The sequence below is a fragment of the Pteronotus mesoamericanus genome, unplaced genomic scaffold, assembly GCF_021234165.1.
Source record: "Pteronotus mesoamericanus isolate MK-2021 breed Mesoamerican mustached bat unplaced genomic scaffold, CSHL_Meso_final contig_246, whole genome shotgun sequence".
NCBI classification, from domain to species: Eukaryota; Metazoa; Chordata; class Mammalia; order Chiroptera; family Mormoopidae; genus Pteronotus; species Pteronotus mesoamericanus.
The window spans coordinates 13,108,643-13,131,057 of record NW_026555104.1 but is presented as its reverse complement, the minus strand read 5'-3'; the positions used below and the strand labels follow the sequence as shown (position 1 = coordinate 13,131,057).

Here is a 22,415-nt window from a genome sequence, read left to right as displayed (position 1 = left end):
CTGATCCTGAGACAGCCACACAGATTTAGGTCCCACCTGAGCCTGAAGAACGTAGGTTCAGGAGACAGTGGAGGTGGCTGTCCTCATCTAGAGAGCAGACCCAGGAAGGACGGGGATCTTCCAGAGACCCCATTAGGTGGGGAGCTGCCCCTGCTTTAGTTGGGCTCAGAGAGGCTATGGAACCTGCCCCAGGACACAGAGCTGGGCTCAGTTACATCCAGGTTTCCACTCCCAATATCCTTTTCTCTCCACCACAACTGCCTCCACATCCCAAGGGAAGAGCTAATGTGGGGAACCCAGCATAGGATGCCCACACCAACCCAGACATGCCCAGAATCCTGGCTGGCCGCCTTCAGCCTGAGTCAGAAAGCAGGGCATGGGAAGAGATGCTGAGGGACGCAGCCTCTCTCAGCATCCTACCTCACGAGGACCAAAGCCTCCTTCCCCTCCCCGGGGGCGAGTGTCCTGGGAGCCCTCCCAGGACATGGGGCTGCACCAATCAGAAGCCCTGTGCCCCGTGCTGCCTGAAGAACAATGATCAGGCTGCCTCCCTGCTCCTGCCTGACTCCCCCCGCCCTGCAAGCTGTGGGGTCTGAACCTTTCCCCACCTGACACCACTGTCAAAAAAAGCTTCACACAGTTCCATGGCTCTTCCAAAGGATTTATTGGTCATATTTACATCTATTGCAAATCGTGAGAAGGCAGCAGGGGCCCAGTCCCAGACCTCATCTCTGCTCCAGAATGTGAGGACCCAGGGACACCAGGGTCTTCCTGTCCCCTGGGAGAGACCTGAGATGCAGAGATGGAACTCTTCTTGTCCCTTCTCTCAGGGTCTTGGACCCCACCCCACCGGCCTCAGGGGTTCTGGGCTCAGGGTCTGCCTCCTCAGCTCAAGGCACAAACGCTGTGGTTGGGGTAGGCAGGCAAGGCATGGAGTCACCCCTGGCAGGCACCAGCCAGCCCAATCCACCTTCCTTTCCCTGGTCCTGAACTCTTTCTTGTCCTACTGGTCCCACACTGGGCAGGGCCTGGCTGGGGGGACACTGAAACCCCAGCCCAAGGCCCCTACCTCCTGGACCATGGCCAGCCCTCCTCAGAGGCTGGAGCCCAAGCACCACGAGGTCCTGGACTGGGGCAGCTTCCCTGTCCTTGCGGGAAAGGGGCAGAGAGCTCAGCGGGGGGGGGGGGGGCAGGGTGTCTTTGCTGGAAACTGGGTGGGTAGGACCAGTCTCCCTTCCCCTTCTGGAGCCTCCCTGTCCCCATGTGGACCCAGAGGACACAGCTAGGAAAAGAAGGGGCGCGATGCTTTCCCAGCTCCGCCTCTTGCTTTCTGCCAATTAGGAGCAGCGTCTCCCCAAGCCATAAATGAGATCCCTACTGACAGCCTGGGTGGCTCTGGGGGTTCAGGAGCCCAGACTCCCACTCTGCCGAAGCTGGCAGGCCATGGGGCACACGGGCATGGGGCCTGCGTGGAGAGGGTTGCCGGGGAAACAAGGGTGAGGGCTGGACTCCCAGAGGATGTCTGCGTAGCCAGGCCTGGCCGGATCCCACCTCAGCCTATGCCAGGAGGCGAATGACCCCATTGTCTGAGCCCAGCAGGAGGTGGCGTTTGGTGGGCAGCAAGGCCAGGCTGGTGAGCGTGCCACGGAAGTTCTCGGAGCTGAGCTTGGTGGTGGCCTGGGAGGGCGGCTCAAGCAGGGAGCACACCCCGATCTTGTTGGCCACGGTGCCAGTGATAACCTCGCTGCCATACAGGTCGAAGGTGTGAATGGGGTCGGATGCTGACTTGTAGTGGTGTGTGGGCTTCTGCTCCAGCTCCTTCCAGACGGTCAAGGAGTGGTCAGAGGAGGAGCTGACCAGGACGCTGCCCTCCGCGGCCTGCTCAGGGAGAGGAGAGCCTCAGCGGGGCCTGGGCCTCCCGTGTGCCCACCAAGGCCTGGGGCCTTCCCACTTCCTCCCAAAGTGCTTCCCACAGTATCTCCCAGTGTCTCCCAGGGAGACAAGGTGTCCTGAGCAGTTGACAGGCTGCCACCCTCCCATATTATGTTAATGTTAGTTAATATGAATACATTAAAAGGTCACTAACCTACTCACCACACTCTAGTTTGAGCACTCACTACGTTCAGTCATTGTGTTAGGCATGCCGTATCACCACCTTTAATCTTTGTAACAACTCTATGCTGTCACTGTTCCCACTTTACAGAGAAAAATTAAGGCTCAGGAAAGTAACCATACCAACATCACAGAGCTAGTACGTGGCAGAGCCCGGATTAACACCCAGGCTGACCCCAGAGCCCTCCTGAAAAGTCTGGATTGGAAAGGCAGAATTTAGAGGCATCTCCAGCCCAGGGTCTCCTGGTGGGGGCCGCTGGAGGGAGCCGGGGCAGCCTGTGCCCAGCGGCGTCAGTGCATGTGCCCTGGCCAGGCATCCTGCTGAGGATGGGGAGGGAACCCCAGCTGCCTGGGAAATCCTCCCACAAGCAGCCCCGTGCCTCCTGCCCTGTGCCCGCCTGAGCAACTTCCCGAGGTCTGTGACTGAGAATGGGGCGGGGCAGAGGCTGGGGGCAGGATCCCCATGCCCAGCCTGCCCCTGCCCCCACCTGGGCAGCCAGGCAGGGGGCATGGACTCTGCCCAGTGGTCTGGGGGCAGTAAACAGCCTCCCAGCTGAGCTTTATTTAACCTAAATTGGGTCACGGACAGGACCCGACCCCTGATCCTCCAAGCAAGACAAATATGGACAAGGGTTACTCATTAGAACATCTCCTGGGAGCAGCAGGGTCAGCTCGGCCCCAGTGCCCGCCCCCACGGCCTGCCTCCTGCTAAGGCCCCCGCAGTGAAGCTGGCTCCTGACCCTCCCTTACACCTGTCCTTTGGCAGATACCAGGGAGATGAGGTTGAGCCTGTCCTGGGAGGGGCCTAAAGAGAGGTGGGGGCCCAGGACAATGAGGTGGGGAAGGGGCCCTGGTCTGTCACCTTGATCTGCAGGATGTCCCCTTCATGGGCAGGCCAGCCGCGTAGAACCAGGCCCGTACGGGTGTCCAGGAGCACCATGAAGCCCGAGGAGAAGCCGGCCACAACGCTGCGGCCACTGGGACTGACGGCCAGGGAGCGGACGAGCCCAGGGTTCAGCCCGCCACCCAGGCGGAACTCATGCTGCAGGCAGAGGGGGACAAGTTGAGGTGCCACCGCCCGCCCCAACCCGCTTCTCCCTGAGGCCCTGCTCACCCTGCAAGCCCCACACAGCTGGAAGGCCTGAGTTTCTGTCCCCTAATCAAGGGGAAGAGTTCCTCACATCACGGGCCACAGTCCCACCTCCTCCTCCCCTCAGGGTTTGTTGCTGTTGGTCGCCTGTCTTCAAAGAGAAACTACGCCCTGGCCCTCTCTCTTCAGGATCTCTCCCTGCTGCCAGACGCCCGGGCTAGGCTCAGGGAACAGACACCGCTGACCTGCAGGCCAGGCTTCCTGCAGTCCACGAAGCGCAGGGTTGAGTCCGAGCTGGCCATGGAGATGCTGGCATGGGGAGCGGGCATGACGGCCACAGCGGTCAGGGGTACCCGGCTGTCCGACGGCTCCACCGTGCGAAGGGTCTTCCCTGGAAAGGAAAGGCACAGTGGATTTGGGGTCCCAGCCGCTGACGAAAGGGCCCCGACTCCTGCTATTCCCCCCGAACTACCCCCTACCTGCCCCCCATATCCCATGGGATCTGAGAAAATGCTGATTCTTGACCCTCCCACCTGATTTCATGGCCAGGCCAGCCTCTCATCCCCAAAGCAACCTCTTTCTTCACAAAACACCCCCTGACTGAGTGTTCCCCTGCCTACCTCAATGCTATTCTACCCCCTCCTTTTTAACTTCATTTCTTGGCCAAAAAGTAATCGAGCAACCATTTACCGAACACATACCACATGCTAACTTTTAAGCCAAACCTCTGTGTTAAGTGCAACTATTTTGTTCTGATTCCCATTTTACCGATGGAAAAACTGAGGTCTCCATCAGTGAAGTGACTTGCTCAAAGTCACTCAGCAATAAGTGGTCAGGGGCCAACTCAAACTGAGGTTTAATGGCTTCTAAGTCCTAACTTCTCCTCCATGTGGCCTCACTGGGTCAGCCAAAACCACACACACACAATTACACCCCAACCACCCCACCCTCGGGCTCCATTCCCAGAGGCCTAGGTGGGGACAGGGTGCCAGGAACAGATCAGGCCTCATCTGGGCCCACCCACCTGTGAAGGGGTCCCAGACGTGCACAGCCCCATCGCAGCTCACAACATACTGTGGGGCCTCAAGCTGGCCCACAAAAAAGACACTCTTGCGGTGCTGGGCATAGATGAGGCGTGGGGCTGTCTCACTGGTGCCATCCCCAGAGTTGTAGAGTGGCCAGAGGCGCACAGTGCGGTCCTTGCTGCCACTCAGGAAGAAGTCCTCACTGCTCAGGGGTGCCACACACTTAACAGCCCCCGAGTGGCCCGGGAAGCTCTGCAGGCGGATCTGGTGGAAGTGAAAATGGGCGTCCTGCTGGCTCACACCGATCTCGTACTGCCAGTACGCCAGCCAGTTCCCGCTCAGCACATGCGCACTCCGAGGCAGCTCCAGCTTCAGTGCATTCTCCTCGCCTTCGTGGCCAAGGCCCCCGCTGCTGACTCCAGAGATGGGGCCCAGGGGGCCGGGGCTCTCAGGCTGAGAGTCACTGGGGATCTGGATGCGGTTCCCAACTAGGACACTCCCAAAGGTCCCCGAGTGGCCGTCATCCTGGGGGCAGCCCCCACCCTGGGGGTCTGACTCAAGGCCAGTGCTGGGCACATTGGGCTCCACACTGGCAGGGCTGCGGCTGTTTGGGCTGATGCTCTCCAAATATAGCCCCGCCAGCTCTCCCACGAGCTCGTGGTTAGGGATGATTTTCTGGATGATGTCACCTGGATTGAAGTGGAAATGGTCCTAAGATTAGGAAAAGTAACAGGTGGCTGCCACCACCCACCCAAGGGCTGGAGAACCACAGAAGACAGGACAGGTACTAGTTCTGCAACTCTCATCAAGTGATTCTTCATTTCTGAGCCTCAGTTTGTTCCCCGGGAAAACGTGGATTCATTCATTCACTACGTACATGTGAGCATCTTCTGTATGTGCTGGGCATCCCATGCAGGGCATCAAAAGAGTGAACAACACAGGTCATGCTCTCGCTCCCAGGGCTTAGATTTCAGTGGAGGGGTGACAACTTATCTGATCACAGGCGTGCATCCCATTCAGGGAGATGACACCTGTCAGCACTGGGCGCAGCGTCTGGCCTATACCATACAGGAAGCCACGTAAACAGTGGGCTGCTCATTCCTGTCAGGCAGCTCCTAGAGACGTCAGTACGTCAGCCTGACTCTCCTGCGTTCTGCAGGGAGACGCCAGGCCACTCCTGAGCCTCCTTACTGGCGAATACTAAGTCCCTGTTATTACGTCACCTTGGGACTCAAGGATTGAGGCCAAATTCCTTTGCTCTGACCCAGAAAACTGCTTAACACCCACAACTGACTCTGAGCGCAGGGAGAGTGTGGCGCCCTCCCAGGGGAAGAGACGCAGACACGGAGCTTATGTGAGGGAACATGAGGGAGCAGTACCCAAAAGGCAGGAGAAGGGCACGTAGATTGTATATGCCATCTCCAAGGTGAACACCTTCTGCAGCTCATCCAGCAGGGTGGGGTCCACCAGCCGCTGCTGCCCATCAGAGAAGGCCACCTCCAGCAGCGGGCCCTCACTGCGGCCCACGGGATCCAGCCTCAGATCCTGGGGGAAGGAAGCCCAGGGAGTCAGCGGAGTCCACGGCCCTGGCCCAGTTCACCCCAGCCATGCAGGTCTACCCACCTGGTGCCGAAGCTCATGCAGCTGAGAAAAGACTTGAAAGAAGGTGGCCACGGGCTCGCTCAGGTGCTGCTGGACCATCTCCTGTCCGATGCGCAGGCAGATGAGAGCGATGAGACTGATGGTTTTCATACACAGGACAGTCCGGGCCTGGGCTCCACTTGGGAACCTGGAAAGAGCTCATAAGCGCCAGCCTCCCAGACTGGGGAACTTGCCCAGAGTCTATCAAAAGCTGTAAGTGAAAGGAGCTACAAGACCAATGGGTCCAAACCAGGTGAGGAAACTGAGGCAAAGAAAGGTGTGGCTTGCTCAGAGTCGCACAGCTAGGATCAGAACCAAGACATACAGCCCAGTGTCCCTGGACTTTCCCCCAAGCTTCCCAGCCCCACCTCCATAGCCCCCTCAGCAGGGCTGCACCCCCCACAGGGGGGTGCAGGGGCCTACCCTGTGACGAGGGACGTGAGGAAGCTGAGCACAGGCAGCAAGACCTCGTGGCTGATACGGGGCAGGATGTCCATGAGGGTGGTGTCTGAGAGGTACACAATGATCTTCTGGGTCAGAGTCACCGCTGCCAGCAGCCCTGCCTCCTTACGGCTGTTCAGTCGGCCGGGGCTGGACGTGCTACCTGGGGCCACCTAGAGCCACAGAGTTGATGAGGGCCAGGTTGCCTCAGAGACCCCCAGGAACCCCCAGAAATCCCGGCCATCCCTTCGGCTCCCCAGACCCGCTGTCCCCAGCCTGCCAAGTCAGCACTAACCAGGTAGCTGATGTAGGGCAGGTACTGGTAGGTGAGGACGGGCTCCCCGTACAGATGCGCGATGTGGAGGAGGCAGCTGAGCACGGGCCCCGACACTCTGTCACCCAGGACCGGTCTCTTCTGATAGATGTTGCCGGCACTCAGCGGGGGGCTCTCACCACTGCTCGCCGTGAACTGCTGCCGAGCGGACCCTGCCAAAGGCAGGCCAGGAGCCTTGGGTGCCAGCGGAGGGAGAGGGCAGGCGGCATTCCAGGGTCTGTGGCAGCCGCTCCCACGTACTCTAGCCCGGGGTGTGCCCCATGCCCCCCCTAAGGAAGGGAGGAGCTTACAGACCGGGACCAAGGACCTGGCAGGGCAGGGGGGACTGCAGTGGGAGTGGGAAGGATCCCCTAGAAGGGGCTGAAGACGGGCGGGGCGCCTGGGAGAAGCTTCATCTCCAGCAGTGACCACGGGCCTTACCCACATAACATGACGTCAGCAGGCGGAGCAGGTTGCGAGCCACGTGGCGAGAGGCCACCGTTGGGCCAAGCTTGGCGGACAGCCAGCGGACCATCTTGCAGGCTGTGTCTGCAGGGCAGGAGCAGGCCCTGAGCTCATCAGATAACGGTGGCTCGCCGCTCCTCCCACTCCACCCTGCGGCACCCCACCCAGCCAACTCTGGCCGCAGCTCTGCCAAGGAGCCCGCCTGAGCCTGGACACCCCACACCGTGATGTGGAGTGGAGGTGGCCTGAGGGACTCGCTTTGGAGATGCTCCAGGTTGCCCTTCCAGTGAATCTTCTCCAGCTCATAAATGAGGCCCTGGCTGCGCGCTGGCTGCCGCCCCCTCTGGCCTCTGCTCCCTCCTCTTGCCTCCACGCTCTAACCATGCTGGCTTTCACTGATTCTTTAGTGGATCCAGGACTGCCTCCCGGCTTTGCACAAGCTGTCCCCTATGCATAGAATGCTCTTCCCCCTGCAGACCCTGATACTTTTGCCTAGCTGCCTCCTCCTCATTGAACGTCAACTGGCCCTACTTTCAGGAAGTCTTCTCTGACCCACAAAAATGAGATCTAAGCCCCATTTTGTATTCCCTCCTAGCACCCAGCCATGTACTTTATAGCACTACCATAACTTGCACTTAGAAAAGATTGTCCACAATAGGGCATCTCCTCTGTTAGATGTGAGCTCCCGGGGGGCAGGCCCATATCTATGCTGCTGTGGATCTACTCGATCCACTGCTTGGCATGGAGTAGATGCTCAGCAAATGTAGAGTGAAAACCAGATGACTGTTCGACCTACACCTCAGGCCTAAATACTTACCAAGAAGGATCTTCTGCTCTTGGCCCTCTGACTGCTCGTTCAGTGGCTCCTCTTCCTCCTCCCCGTGTGTCCCACCGCTGCCGGCTACCACTGTATCCATGGACAGCACCGTGTTGGAGAGAGTGAGCTCAGATGTCCCAGTGACTTCATCTTGCTCTCCCTCCTCCTCCTGCTCCTCCTCTTCCTCCAAAACCACGCAGCCTTCTTCTTCCTCCTCTTCCTCCTCTTCGCCTTCACTTTGCTTCAGGTCCTGGCTGCTGTCACCTGACCTGAGGCTGCTCTTGTCCATAGGGGCGCCCCCCTCATCTGCAGCCCGGTCCTCCCCCAGGGAGGTCTCACTGGTGCTGCTCTTGTCACTCAGCTGGCCCAGGCTCACAGCCTCAGGCTCCTGGGGCTGTGGGGACTCAGCCACGTAGAGCCCAGCTTGGAAGTCCTCTGTCTCAGAGAGGTCGGCCTGGTCATGGAAGCTGACGCCAGATGTATAATCTGGGAGCCCCAGACCCGAGGAAGCAGCAGGCTCCCCATCCATCTGAATCTCCTCCCCGAAGGCACAGGAGCTGGGCCTGGCCCCTGGGAGCTCGCTCTCCTCGTCCTCGGCAGCCCCTGCCAGGCCCTTGCTTTCCTCCTGGGAGGCCTCCACACCAGCCAGCACCTGCAGGACATGGGGCAGCAGGTGGACGAGGAAGGCTTGCAGGCCCAGCCGCACTATAAGCTGGGCCACAAAGCAGTCAGTGTACAGGTAGAAGCGGCCGTGGAGCCTGCAGGGGCTCTCGTAGGCACCAATGAGAGGCTTCAGAAGGTACTTATTAGCATTTTTGGGGCCCAGTGCCTTGGCAACAGGTTCAAACAGGTACCAGGCCGTATACACAGCCGTGTGCTCCTCAGACATGAGTGACAGCACGAAGGGCAGCAGGATCTCCAGGCCCTCGGGGGTGATGTCGCTCAGCACTGCACCCAGTTGCTGCCACAGAGCAAAGACCAGCTCTCGCCCCTGAGCCTCATCCTCCACGCGCCTTGCCTGGTAGAGGAGGATGAACTTGTGCAGTGCTGGGAAGTATGGCGGGAAGGGAACCACGGAGCTGAAGGGGCTGAGGAGCTGGGCCGGGCAGGGTGGGGGCAACCCTTGGGAGACAGGCCTGTACTCAAACAGTGGGCCCATCTTGTCCCTCCTGGCTACCATGGGGCCTTCGGGTCCTCTCAGCTGCAGAAGCATGTCCAGCACGGGCTGTAGAGACACAGGGACCTCCTTGGAATGGCGTGTGCAGAGCCCCCGAACAGCCTCGAAGCGTACCCACAAAGGCACATCAGGCTGCAGCGTTCGGACCCTGGTGGCAAACACCATCTCAGCCAACAGGATACCCAGCGCCTGCATGTCCCGATGGAAGAAGTCCCGCAGCTGCACAGCTGGCTGGACCTGGGGCTGCTCAAGCACCTCCAACTGGCCCCCTAAGCCTTTGGTCAGAAAGTTGCCGAGTTTCTCCAGCTCTTCCAGAGCCTGTACGGGATTGAAGCCCTCCGGAAGAAGGATCTTCCCTTCCTCACCTTCTCCAGGGTCTGCCCCAGCAGCTTTGTTCCTGCGCCCCGGTCGGGAGGCTGAGGCCACTGAAAAAGACAGGAGGCCTGAGGCAGCTTGATTAGAGGAGGAGGAGGAGGAGGGACCCAGCTGGTCACCTGCTTTCCCAGAGAGGGAGATGGAATCCAGAGCCTCTGTGGCCTGCTCCAAGTCATCTTCCCCTGCCACAGGCCTGTCTCTGGCCCAGCCAGCCTCACAGGGAGTGGCCTCCAAAACTAGTCTGCCCACCCCATTCGTAAGCTGTCCTGGGAAGTCCTCTCGGCCTGTGCTCTCCTGGATGGTCTGGAACAACAGCCTAGGGATGAGTGGGGGCTCGGGAGCAAGGGCGGCAGTCCCAGCCAGGCGCTGGGGGTGTGGCTGATCGAAGAGCTGCACCACGCCATAGTTGGCCAGGTGTGTGTGGGCGTCCACCAGGTGCAGACACACATTCTTCTCCTTTACAGCTTCCTTGCCCTGGAGTTTATAGCCAAAAGTGAGGTCGATCCAGTGGTGCAGGTCCTGGGACACCTCACGGCTCTCCAGCAGCACCTGGTGGGCAGCCACAAACTCCTGGCTGGAGCCACACCAGGCTGGCACATCCAGGTCAGGCATGTCAGGGTGAATGGAGCAGAAGATAGAGGGATCAGTGTAAAATTCAGGGATACACTCGTCGGGTGTCCAGCTCTGCATACGCTCCATGCTGGCAGGGTACTCATGGGGCTCCCACTGGGCCCGAACATGTCCACAAAGCACTGACCGGGGTGTGCGCCGAGCCTTGTACACATAGTATGTGATGTCAGAGAGCACATCTGAGATGTGATGAGGAACATGAGGTGGCTCCCCGCCACCTGCACCACCTGCTACAAACGCCTGCCGCGTCATCTCATATGTGAAGTCCAGTTGCTTATCCCCCTTGTTGAGGCGGAACTTGGACTTGCGCAGGTCTCGGAAGCGCCCGTGGGGTATGGTGAAGTCCACCACCCAGGGCAACACTGGGTGGTAGTTGGGATCCCCCTGCCGCCGACCTGCCAACCGATTCAGGTGCATGAGGTAGTGGAAGTTGCTGATGCGGCCATGGACCCAGTCTAGCACAAGGCCCCTAAGTTCCTCCTGGCAGGTAGGACACTCAGGTCCTCCTCCTCCTCCGTCCTCTTTACAATCAGTGCCTGTCCGGCCCCCCCTTGATACAGGAGTCTCCTCATTCTCATCCTCCTCCACTTTCTCATAGGCACTCAAGTCCAGCCGGAGCTCGCTGCAAAGTTTCTCATCCACAGCGATATGGTGCAAAGATAAGGCCCCACAGGCCAATCCATGGTGGTGACAGGCATCCATGGCCCTTAACACACGGAAAAGAATGAAGAGCACCTTGGCTTGGCTGTTGGTCAGCTTGGCAGGGCTGAAAGTGACTACATCATGCAGGGTGAACTGCACATAAGGGTGCACCACATACAGCATATCCAGCGACTCCAGCAGGGCCTCAGCTCTCAAAAGACTGGGACAGGCTGGGGTGCCCCGAGAAGGGCAGGGGCCATCTCTGGCATATGATGGGCAATGGGTAGTGTCACCCACTGGCATGAAGGAGCAACCATAGACCCTCTGTAGAGCTTGTCTTATTGAGTCCAGGGCAGGCACAGCTGAGGGAGCAGGGCTGTGACTATAGGGTTCCCCATAAGTATGATATGCATGCCGCCACAGATTGCGATAATTCTGGGCAGCCACGTCCTTCATGAAGCGATTGAGGGTCTCAGGGCTGCAGGACCCCTCCTCAAAGGGCAGGCCGCCGCTCAGCGGGTAGGACAGCCTCCGTTTCCGCAGCCCATGCACCTCTACTCGCGTCCAGCCTGGAGGCAGCCGCTGCACTGATCGTTGCAGAAGAGTCCTGACTTCCGCTTCGCTCAGGCCCTCGGCCCGGGGGCAGGGTCCCGGGGGCCGGCGCTCGCGGAGGCTGGCCAGCCAGCGCGCGGGCACTAGGGCCACCACGTGGTTGCCCCCGGGGGCTGGAGCCAGTTGCCGGACATCGATATTCAGGTCCCTTTCCACGCTCTGGAGCAGCTCCAACATGTCAGGACTTGGGGGCGGGGACCAGCCCTCGACCTCGGAGGTAAGAGCAACTTCCCGTCCCCTGCTCCCCGGGGCCATCCCCTCCTGGCTGCCTGGGGGCAACACGGGATTGAGGTCGGCCACGGCCCTCCTCGCGTCAGCTTCAGGGGTGCCAGATCGGCCGGGTTGGGATGCGCGAGGGAGAGCTGCTTAGGCTGACACGGCGGGGTGGGCTGGGGACCGGGGAGCAGAGGGCGGGGGCGCTCTTACCCCTCCGCAGGGTCCTGCACTCCGAACGCGGAAGGGCGGGCGCTGAGGGGTGCCAGCGCTGGGCTGCACCGTGACTGGTCAGCTGACGGGGCTCACGTGATCGCTCCGGCACGGAAACAACCGCACGTGGCTCAAAGGGGCGGGCCAGACCCCGCCTACCGCCCGCGCCACCTCCTAGATCTCCGGCCTAGAGCTCTGCTCCGGGCTAGTGGCGGCTTCGTTTTCTCTGGGGCTGGAAGGGGACCCAGTCGGCCCGATCAGTGTAGAGGAGGGGGATCCTGAACCGCTCACAACTTGCCCTACCTTCCTTGTTTCCTCCTGCACTCTCCAGAACGAAGATCCAAGGAAGGCTTTTCCCAGAGATCCAGCCTTTAGGTGGGCTGACCGCCCCGCCCGGTTTTACAGATAAACCCGAGGCTGAGGTGGGACTTCTCACAGAAAGTCCCTTCGTCGCCTCCATGCCGGCTTCCAAAATAAGGGGCTTTTTAATCTTCCAAAACATGTGATCAATAACATTCCATTTGGCCTCACAACACGTAGGGAGGACGGTTATTATCATTTATATTTTACAGGAGATAACCAAGAGCTGTCAAAGAGGTTTGTCCAAGTGGCAGAATGGAGGCTTAGAAGCTGGCGCACAGACTTTCTGCCCTGGAGTCCTCCCAGCTGGAAGTCCTCTTACAGAGCTTTTTTTGTGCCTCCTGCCCCCCCACCCCCCAATTCTGGGCGATCTGAGGGAGAGAAGTGGCCCAGGTCCAGAAGCCTGGAATTCTTGGGAGGAAATGTTCCCCAAGACTTCCTGTTGAAGATCAGCCTCTGCGGTGCCACAGAGCCTGCTTGCTGTGCCAGAGCCTTGCAGATGCCACAGTGGCTGCGGGGAGGGCGCAGCACAGGATACTGAGTGAAAACCAGAGTGCTGGCACAAAAACTGCATGATTCCCTCAAGGGGTCTCGGTTCTGACTCATTTGCAGAACAGATAAGCCATTGTCTGCAGTGAAACCACTGGCTGTTTTGTTTTTTTTTAAATTGATTTGAAAGAGAGAGAGAAATATCGATTTTTGTTGTTCCACTCATTTATGCATTCATTGGTTAACTTTTGTATGCGCCCTGACTGAGGATGGAAGCTGCAATCTCGGGGTATGGGGCCGAGGCTCCAAGCAATGTGGCTACCCCGCCAGGGCCACCACTAACTGATTTTTGAGTCTCACTCCTAGTAGTTTGGTATAGAGGTGTAGGGGTTCCATAAAGGTACTTAAAAACTAAAGTTCGAATTAAAGAGGAGACAGAAATGGCTGGGCCATGATCTGATTCCACCTGTATCCTCTTTCTTGCAGGGGCAGCTGGAGCCGTTGATTTATATGGTCATAGGACTTGGTCATAAGTAATAACTTACAACCATCATTTATCAAGCACTTATTAGGATCCAGGCACCATGCAAAGCACTTTGCATAACTTGTTTTGTTTAATCCTCACCACAACTCTTTTAAGAAGAAATTAGGATGAGGAAAATGACTTCCTTAAGTAACTTTCCCAAGGTGCCATAGCTAAGAAGTGGTACAGGCAGGATTCAAACCCAGACCTATCTCTTTCTAAAAGCAATGTTCTGTATATTCCTTGGCCTTTGCCCTATTGTTTTTTTCCAGCTGGGAAAAGAGGTGTTCCTTGACAATCTTGCAACCCCAACTTTGGTCTGAGTGCCTGAGACTAGAGGATGAGTTTTAATGGTCAGGAGAAAGTGCCTGCTTCTTAGTGCCAATAAAATTGGATCCACCTGGTCTTTGCTCTGTTCTCAGTTTACCTAGACTGAGCAGGCACCACTTTTTCTTTCTGCAAGTCTGTGTGTGCCCTGCCCTCTAGTGGTTTTGGATTGCAATGCAACAATGACCTTGGGTGTGACTAACCTTACTTCAGAATTCTTTTTTTTAATCATTCCATAAGATTTTTTCTTTTATTTATTTTTAATGAGATAGTGCCTTTATTTATTATTTATTGATTTTTAGAGAGAAAGAGGGAGAGAAAGAAACACTGATTCGTTGTTCCAATTATTTATGCTTTCATTGGTTGATTTTTGTTTGTGCCCTGGCCAGGGATGAAACCTGCAACCTTGACGTATGGGAACAACGCTCTAACCAACTGAGTTACCCAGCCAGGGCCAGATTTTTCATTTTAATTTTCACTTAAGTTATGTCTTTTCAATGCCAAAATATAAAAGGGAATATTCAGAACATTTGGAGGTAGCTTACATTCTAAAATAAATTGAACTGTTCTAATAATATCCTGAATCTGAAAAACAGTGAGAGGAAAGAAGAGAATTAATGATCTGATTAGGATTAATGAATCATACGGGGCTGGATCAACCTTGGCTGCCAATGAACATGTATTTCCAGGACACGGAATCCAATCCGAATTCTTTCCTTCCCTTGAATAGTAAAGTCCTTTCAATGGTGGGCACTGGTGCACTAAGATTTCTGGCACAATGACACCTTGCCCAATCTGAGCCTTAAAACAGTGGTCTTCAAGCTTTATGATGTACTTCTGACTTAATAGTCTGGAATGAGACCCAGGAATCTGAATTTTTAATAATCACCCCAGGTCATTCTGATGCAGGCAATCTGCAGGCCACATCTTGAGATATAATGCTCTGTAACAGATCTAGTCCCAAATTTCCCTTGATTCCCAACCCAAGCACCCTTGGGCTTTGGGGAATCTGGGACCAAATTAGCCTCTCCCCTTCACCAATGTCAATGTTGAGTTTCCTGGAGGTCATGGCTTATTAGTCAGGAAGGCAGGCTGCAGCTGACCCAGCGGTCTGCCCGTGGTGAGTGAGGTTAGCCTTTGCTGATTTGGCAGGGTGAAAACTGAAGGAAGCTAATGTTTAGTGCACCAACTGTGGGCCAGTGGGCCTGGTACTGTACTAGGTATTTTCAAACATAATCCTTTTCTAATTCCTACAATAAACCATGAATTTAGTATTCCTTCTGTTTTGTAGATGAGGAAATTGAGGCTCAGAAATGTTAAGTATATTTATCAGACTCAGAGCTGATGGGAGTTAGAATTTGAATCCAAGTTTGTCTATCCCAGTGACTCTCAATTGAGGGTAATTTGGGCCCCCCGGGACTATTTGGTAATGTCTAGAGACACTTCTGATTGCCATGGCATCTAGTGGGCCAGGAGTGCTGGCCCCCACAGTACAGCCCCACAACAAGAAGTTATCCAATCCAAAATGTCAGTAGTGCTGAGGATGAGAAACCCTGGACTCAAAGCCTGTGCTTCTGCCCTATAGGGTGGATGAGGGGACGGAGACTTAGCAGAACAAAAGAGAGAGAAGAGACTACTACAAGGGCCTTGGGTGGGAAGGGATGGGACTTTTATGCTAAGGGTAATGGGAATGGGTCAGCTGGTGAGATTTCTCTTCCTCCCAAGCTTGACCAAGGCCCTGATCAGTTTCTCCCAACCTTGCCAAGCCAGTCCTGAGACTTCACACTAAGCTTGTCCTGCAGTGACCCTGATTCCCAGCTCAGGGCTGGGGCAAAATATTTACTTAGGTCTTCCTGTAGGACTTCCCAGCCAAAGCCCCTGGTTCCTGGGGCCAGTGTGTTCCACCCGCAGCCCTGGGAAGCTCCACATTAGCTCCCTTGCTGTGCAGGGTAAGAGTATAAAAACTGAAGCAGCCAAGGGCCAGGAGAATCCCCTTAGGAGGTCCCTGTCAGGGAAGGAATAGGGCAACTTCAGCAGGGAGTAGGGGGCAGGTGGCCTGGGAAGCAGGGTACTGATACCCAGGAAGCTTATTTTCCACAGCTTCACTGGACTTTCCCCACTACCCGTTCCTGGAGCTCCCACTCACCCATCCAGCCTCCACTCTGGGCCTCCCCCCAGTAGTGGCCTCCCTTATTAGACCAGGGAGGGCGGGTCTGAGATGACTGTGCTGACAGGAAATACCTCTCATTCCAAGCTCAGGACATCTGAAGAACTAACCAGCAGTTTGGAGGGAGAAAAAGCGGGGGCAGATGGTGACAGTCCTGGAGTAAGAAAGAGAGAAAAGAACATACAAGCAGGTCCCCCATATTTGGGGTTCCATCTCCTTCCTTCCCTCCCTACTGATGGTGGGGGAGGAGGGAATAAGCGGATGGAGTAAGGCAGGCCAAAAGGAAAGAGGATGTGGTAACAGCTGATTCGTCCCCTGAGGTCACACTTTCCAACAATCAGCTGTTACTGGGGTGGAAGGCAGGAAGTTTCCTTAAAGGTACAATATTCTGACCAGAAGTTCAGAATTCTGGAGCTCCTAGGAACCATAGCAATCACCTGGCAGAGCCTGTATTTAATACAAAAGGAACTATCTCACACTTCAGGCTAATCCTTCCAGCTCAGTTATCCTCACCCCCAATTTGGCGCTTATGGAAAAGTCAAGGATCCCTGTTTACACGTTTCTGTTCAGTCTGGGGAGGGGTGAGGGCGGACGAGTGATAAGATGGGGTGGGTCTCAAACTTGCCCCATTTAATAAGCAGTTCAGCAGCTTTTGCCAAGTCACTGGGTTCCTTTCAGTTTTTGCCCATCCCCCACCCCTCTGAACTCCGATTGGTCCCTGGAGGAAGGAGCAGCCTCCTCACTGGCCTCTACCTTTGGAATCTCTTCCCTAAGTAGGTCTGAGTCAGGGGAAAGCTTCTGAAGGGCGGTGCAGAATGGGGGTTTAGGCAGAGGATGGGGTTGTGACCATCTGTACTTTGACACTGCCCATCCCCTAGTTTCTGGCTACAGGTCTTCCTTCTACCCTCAGATGAACACTGTGCTATGAATCTTTTTTGGAGGGGGTGGGGGGAAGGTATCAAACCATTTTATCGAGGGCCTTCGGGGGAGGGTCGAAGGGCTGGGAAGACAACGAGGTCCCAGGTCCTAGGCCCAGCCGGGATCTCCCCAGTCTCACAGCCGCTGAAAAATATGAATCTTTTGTTAGGAAGAGGCTCTGTCGCTGCGGCTGGGACGAGACATCTCCAGGGAAAGAAAAGTCTGATCAGGAAACCTCCACCCTACCCCTTCCCTGGAGGGGTGGACTAGATCTTCCAGTGAAAGCTGGGACTTGGCAAGATGGACAGTCCTCCCTATCCCAAAAGCCCTTAAGGATTTCCCATCCAGTGGAAGAGTCTGCCGCCCTGGGGGCTGAGTTCCACCTTCGGTTCTGCCCAGTCCTGATGCTTCCTTCGCCTGCTCCACCTTTCCTTAGAGAGCCTCCTGCAGAGGTCAGCGAATCCGTTTTGGGGTTGTCTAAAAGAAGCATTCACAGCTTAAAAAAAGGAGGGGCTGTAGCCCTTTAAGGACTTAGCCGGGATGAATTCAGAGATGAGTTTAAAAATGCCAACTCACAGAGCGCTCTGGATTCTGGGAACGATGTGTCAGATCGAGAACTACATTGACCAGTGTGCACTGCAAACACACACGCCTTAACTTCCTTCTGCTCTTTCCCGGACCCTGCTTTGACGTAGCGCTCCTGAAAGCTAGTAGCCTAGGAGGAGGGCTGAGCCACACCTTTCCACTTATTGGCCAGCTCGTGAGCTGGTGGGTGTGGCTTAGTGCAACTCTACTAGATAAAGGGGTGGCTTCCTTGCCAATCAGTGCTTAGACGGCCGGAGAGGCGGGACCAGAGCGAAGGGCTGGCGCCCCCGAGTGGGTGTGGTCACGCTGCCCACCAGTAGGCGGTGATTGGCCCTGGGCGGTGCAATCGCAACTTGTGCGTCACGACGTCGCCAGCTGATCGGAGACTGGAGCCGGTGTGTGCTGGGCGTTGGGAAGAGAGCGCCGCCGGCCGTGGGGAACGGACGCACTGATTTGCTCCCCTACTCTCAGCACCCACCACACACCCAGCACCAGGTGGGTGTGAGCTGGGGTCCTGGCCCCACTGGAGGGAACCATGCTAACGGGGTAATGGGGGCAAGTAGGGTTCTGGCGGCCACACCCTGCCCTTCCGGGGGAGGAGAGAGGGGGCGGCGGAGACAGGGGCGCTCTGGGGGAGAGGGGCCTGGACTGCTTGGAGTAGTGTGTCAGGAGGTTTTAAGAAAGAGTCCGGGACAGGAGTCTTGGCGGAAGGTCTTGCGGAGTAGCTGGGAGGGAGGTGAGGGGCCGGACGGCTGGGGGCGGCTAACCTCGACGCCCTCTGGTCCGAGGATATGGGAGACGGCCACACAGCCTGGGGAGGATTTTGATCGGGCGGGTGGCGACAGAGGTGCTTTACCTCTACCGGCACTCACTGGGTCAGGATCAGCTGAGTGTCCTGGCAGGGAAGGGGTCTCTGGGCGGGCCGGCCCCTCTGATTCCCTCCAGGGGATGTTATGTAAGGGGGGAGGGGAGAGGAGTAGGGGGCGGCGGTACCGGGGCCTTATGCAACCCAAAGGTTTTGGGTTTCACCGCGGTTGGTGGGGGGAGCGGACACGAGGAGGGCCTGGAAACTCTACCCCCGGCCCCAGCCTCACTAGCCGTCTTGGGCCGAGAGAAGGTCACCTCTGCACCTCCCCCCAGCCTGTTCGGTTGTGGGGGCCCTAGCCCAAACCTGGCCCCGACCGCCTGGGAAACCGGCTGGCTGGGTGGGGCGCCTGGGTTAGTCATCACTGGGCTCCCTTTCTCCCCACCTCTCGGCCAACTCTTGGCCCCTCCCCGTGGCCTCGGACTAAGCTGTCGCCCCCACCTCCCTTCGGCCCTAGTTCCTGCCTCCAACTCATTTGGCCTGTCATCCTGGCTGTCAGACCGGGCTGGAAGCTGTCATGGTGCCAAAAGGTTGATGGAGCAGCTGGTCAGAGGGTCACTGCCCTGGACCCACCCCGCCCTGCAGCCAAGGGCACCTGCTTGGCACATACTCTCAGCAGCCGCTAAATCCTATGGGCTGACCAAAGCCGGCTTCCAGAGAGGGGAATGGGAAGGAGCTGGGGACTTGTCACCTGGGGGATGGAAGGTTCCTCAAAGTTCATGCCTCCCAAGAGGGTTTTATAATTTGAAAACCTCCCACCCCTACCCTAATCTTTATTATTTCTGAGTATAAAAATCTCAAGGCAAGACCACCTTGGCCCCTCCCATTGGAGTGGGCATGCCCTTGGGCTGCGTGTCAGCACAAACCCTCCCGCCCTCCCAGCTCACAGCCCCCAAGCCTGCCACGCCCCCAGCCCCCTCCTTGGGCCATGCTGCAGGGCCCGGCTTTTCCTGCTGATTCATGCGTTGGAACTGTGGGGGCGGGGCTTGGAACTTGGAACAAAGTTCAGACATGGAGGGGCCGGCAGACAGCCTGGAATTCATACCAGATGTACCCGGAATGCGCAAGCGGAATGCCTGGCATTTGAGAGTCCTGGGGAGGCTGCCCAACCTCCCTGCCTAACCTCCCTCCCCTCCAGACTTGGGTCCCTTGTCCTCTCCTCACAGTCCCAGGAGCTGCTGCTGACCTTCCAAACTCTAGATCTCTTCCCTTCCTCATTCTTTCCCAGATCCAGGCCCCCAAAACTCCAGCTGAACTCCCTGGGAATAAGTCAGTTGGGCTGATCACTGAACTCACATTTCTGGAACTAAGGTACAACTTCTCACCTAGTACCTGGGTGATGAGTGGGGTGTGTCCAGGGTCCCAGGTCCTGCCTTTTCTGAATACTAAATAGGCTGGGGTCCCCCGTTGGTAGCTGGGGTAAGGGGTTGAGTGCAGGCCTGGGTTTCTACAGCCTCAGTTCTGGAAAGAGAAGAAAGGAAAGTATGTTTAGAACTGTCCCTTGCTTCTCACTGAAGTTAACAGCTTTTGCAAGCCAAGGTGAGAGCCAAGAACCCTCTGTTAGAAAGTTGAGTGCTGGGGCTGGACTGGCATAGCCAGTTGGACAGTGTCCCTGTGACATGGCCCTGCTCAGGTCTTTCCCATTTTTCTTCCCTTTGCCTTTAGGCGCCTGTACCTCCCACACTCTCACCTGGCTGAGCCGCAGTAGTTCTTCAGTGGCAAGCTTTATGTCCTGACCCAGCTAAAGCTGCCAGTTGAAGAACTGTTGCCCTCTGCCCCTGGCTTCGAGGAGGAGAAGGAGCTGCTTTCCCCCTCATCTGGAAGGTGACAGAACTGGGGCCGGGAAGGTCTGAACAGCAGGAGTGATGATGAGATCTTTCAGGAAAGGGAACCCTGTTCAGTTGGAGAGTCTTCACCCTGATTGGCACTGCAAGAGAGAACAATCTTAGATTAGAAAGCCTGGCTGAACTAGGGAACAGATGGCCCTAACTACCCAAGGTTAGTCAGTCTTTGTGTGATAATAGGAGGAAGTAGAGCAAAGAAGACCCTGTCTATCCCTTTATCCAGAATTTTTCTTGACCCTCCTTCCTTACCCCTCATTCTTTCCACCAGCCTTTCCAGGTGAGGTCCAGAAGTAAGCTTTCTCTCAGGGAGAAGTTCATCCTGAAGCTCCCATCTGAGCAGTCATGCCGCTGCTCTTACCTTTCCCTGCATTTTCTTAGACTGGTCCACACTCTAGATTCAGGGATACTTAGTATATGTGGGACCCTTAGACCTCCTGTCTCGGCTCCTCTACCTTCCTGTGAGATGGGGAAATCACCCAATTGAGTGTGCTTGAGGGTATCAGAAGCCCATTTGTGCAGACTCAGAGCTTGGGGTGGGAACAAAACAGCTTTTCACTTAAGCTATTGCTCCTCCTCCCTCCCTGACCATAAATAACCCCAGGAGGTAGGGGTAGGGGGTTGAAGAGTTAGAGGAGCTAGTAGGAGCTCAGTCTCTACATAGACTCCTCATCATGCAAAAGTGGCACCAGGCATCCTCTGCTACCCAAAACAGGACTACAACCCCTGGTGGGGTTCCCGCGACCACTGCTCTCCTTCCTCACTTTTACTTTCCAGGCTAGTGTGTGAGACTCCGCTCAGACCTGCACAGGGCAGGAAATTCTCCCCTCTGGCAACCGGGAGAGCTGGGTTCTGGGATGTGACCCCCACTTTGGAGCACCAGGCAGTGTAAACCTGCCTCCCCCAGCTCCTGACCCAGTCTCACTCTTTGGCTTGGGCTCTGGTGTGGTTCAGCCTTGGCCCAGTCTCCCTGCCTGAAGGTAACTATGTTCTGGGGCTGCAGGAAGCTGTTTGTTCTATTTTGGGGGAGGAGGTGTAGAGGGAGCTGGGTCCTGTTCTCCCTTTATGAGAAACTGAAAGATTTAGGGGAGAGTAGACCATTGAACTGAGCTCTCGCAGCCTAAGCTGGATGTGTGTGGACTGTGGTTAGAAAGGAGCGGGTAAACTGAGTCCACTCATTGACTTCAACAAAGATCACTGCATCCCTGGACGTTGCTTCCATCCTTCGCTCCCCTTCACCTCGCTTCACTGGCCAAAGGGTTCCCTTCAGCCGTGGATATGTGGCTCTGCCAACCTCACCTATCATGGAGAAGACATGAGGAAGAACAGCAGTGAAGAACAGGGCCTGGAGAGCACAGGGACCTGTCTGGGCACCCTGCAGAGGGGGCCTATAAGAGCCAGGAACGCCGCGGGAAGGAGGAGAACAGCCAGCGTCCAGCAAGGGCAAGCTTTCAGCCACCTGCAGTCTTTCTACCTCCTTCAGAGATGTGGGACCATATTAAAGTGTCCTGCGGTTTCATCCTCCTACTTCCACCTCTCCTCCGCCCTATAATTTTTATATAAGCAGCTTCAAGGAACAAGAGCCAGCTTTGAAAGGACATACAGGAAAGTCATAAAAGAAATTGAAATGGAGAAAATCAAGGAAAAATGTGTGCTTCATTAGTAATTAAAGAGAGACAAATAGAGCTATAAGCATCTTTCCCATAGCAAGTTATAACAAAAAATAAGACCCAGTTGTTGGCAAAGGGGTGTGCTACAGTAACACTGCCACACATTGGGGGTACCAATTGATACAGTCTTCCTGGATGTAAGTTTGGTAATATGTATCAAACATTACCGTGGCCTTTCACCTAGTAATTCTACATTGGGGAATTTATCCTAAGAAAATAAAGATTTAGTTAAAAGGGGTTCATCCCAGCATTGCAATAGAGAAAAAAGGGATTGGGAATTCATTTCTACTGTAACGAAAATGTGCGGTAGGACGTTGCCTAAGTAAATCATTGTATGTCCATCCAGATGGGGGACTGCTGTGCGGCCGTTAAAATCATGTGGAAGACATTGGACTGGAAAGACAAATGCTCTCTGAATACTAAAAAGTTTATCAAAATAGTGTATATCATGGGATCTTAATTTTATTTTTTTAAGATATATACTTGCACAATACATGGATAAAGACCGAGGACATACTCCTAAGTGTTAATAGTGGTTGGTTTGGGTGGTGGAATATGGTAATTGTAATTTTCCTCCAGTTTTTTTCTGTAGTTTCTAAATTTACTCGATTAATTTTGTATGGCTTTCATAGAGCAAATAAAATTTTAAAGAATCAGTGCAATTGTTTAAAAACTTGGGGTGGTGGGTGTGGAAGAATGAAGGGATGCCCCTCGCCCCTTGTACTTAATGGGGTTTTGTGGAGAAAGGGGGTTGTGAGAGTGTTTGGGGGAGCACCTCTTAGTTTACGAAGTTCATTCTTTGGGAGGAGCTGGAATCGACCTGCTCCATGTACAGGAAAGGCTCCATGAATCTCAGGCTGGCAGCCAGCTGAAGAAGTAGAGCTGAGTAAGAGGGCGAACAGCA

At 55.7% G+C, this 22,415-nt stretch overlaps 1 protein-coding gene and 1 long non-coding RNA gene across 2 annotated transcripts; one reads left to right on the top strand and one right to left on the bottom strand.

The window, feature by feature from the left end:
* Positions 1-651: 651 nt before the first annotated feature.
* On the bottom strand, positions 652-11,811 carry WDR81 (WD repeat domain 81). Its single transcript, XM_054573313.1, has 10 exons — positions 7,905-11,811; positions 7,064-7,171; positions 6,605-6,795; positions 6,292-6,482; positions 5,851-6,016; positions 5,607-5,772; positions 4,227-4,916; positions 3,448-3,593; positions 2,975-3,154; positions 652-1,878 (listed from the first exon to the last, which is right to left on the bottom strand). The coding sequence occupies exons 1-10, from the start codon at positions 11,593-11,595 to the stop codon at positions 1,558-1,560; spliced, it is 5,850 nt and encodes a 1,949-aa protein (XP_054429288.1). The 5' UTR covers positions 11,596-11,811; the 3' UTR covers positions 652-1,557.
* Positions 11,812-17,436: 5,625 nt separating this feature from the next.
* On the top strand, positions 17,437-22,192 carry LOC129070353 (uncharacterized). Its single transcript, XR_008529108.1, has 3 exons — positions 17,437-17,630; positions 19,229-19,311; positions 19,666-22,192. It is a non-coding gene; the product is annotated as an uncharacterized LOC129070353 (long non-coding RNA).
* The last annotated feature ends 223 nt before the right edge of the window (positions 22,193-22,415 follow it).

What these genes read in the sequence shown, in the direction of transcription:
- WDR81 (XM_054573313.1), bottom strand. Translation starts at nt 11,595, where the DNA reads ATGGCCCCGGGGAGCAGGGGACGGGAAGTTGCTCTTACCTCCGAGGTC. An exon ending in GCTGACGTCATGTTATGTGG is followed by an intron (nt 6,796 to 7,063) that starts GTAAGGCCCGTG and finishes TGCCTTTGGCAG; the next exon opens with GGTCCGCTCGGCAGCAGTTC. An exon ending in GGGACATCCTGCAGATCAAG is followed by an intron (nt 1,879 to 2,974) that starts GTGACAGACCAG and finishes CTCCCTGAGCAG; the next exon opens with GCCGCGGAGGGCAGCGTCCT.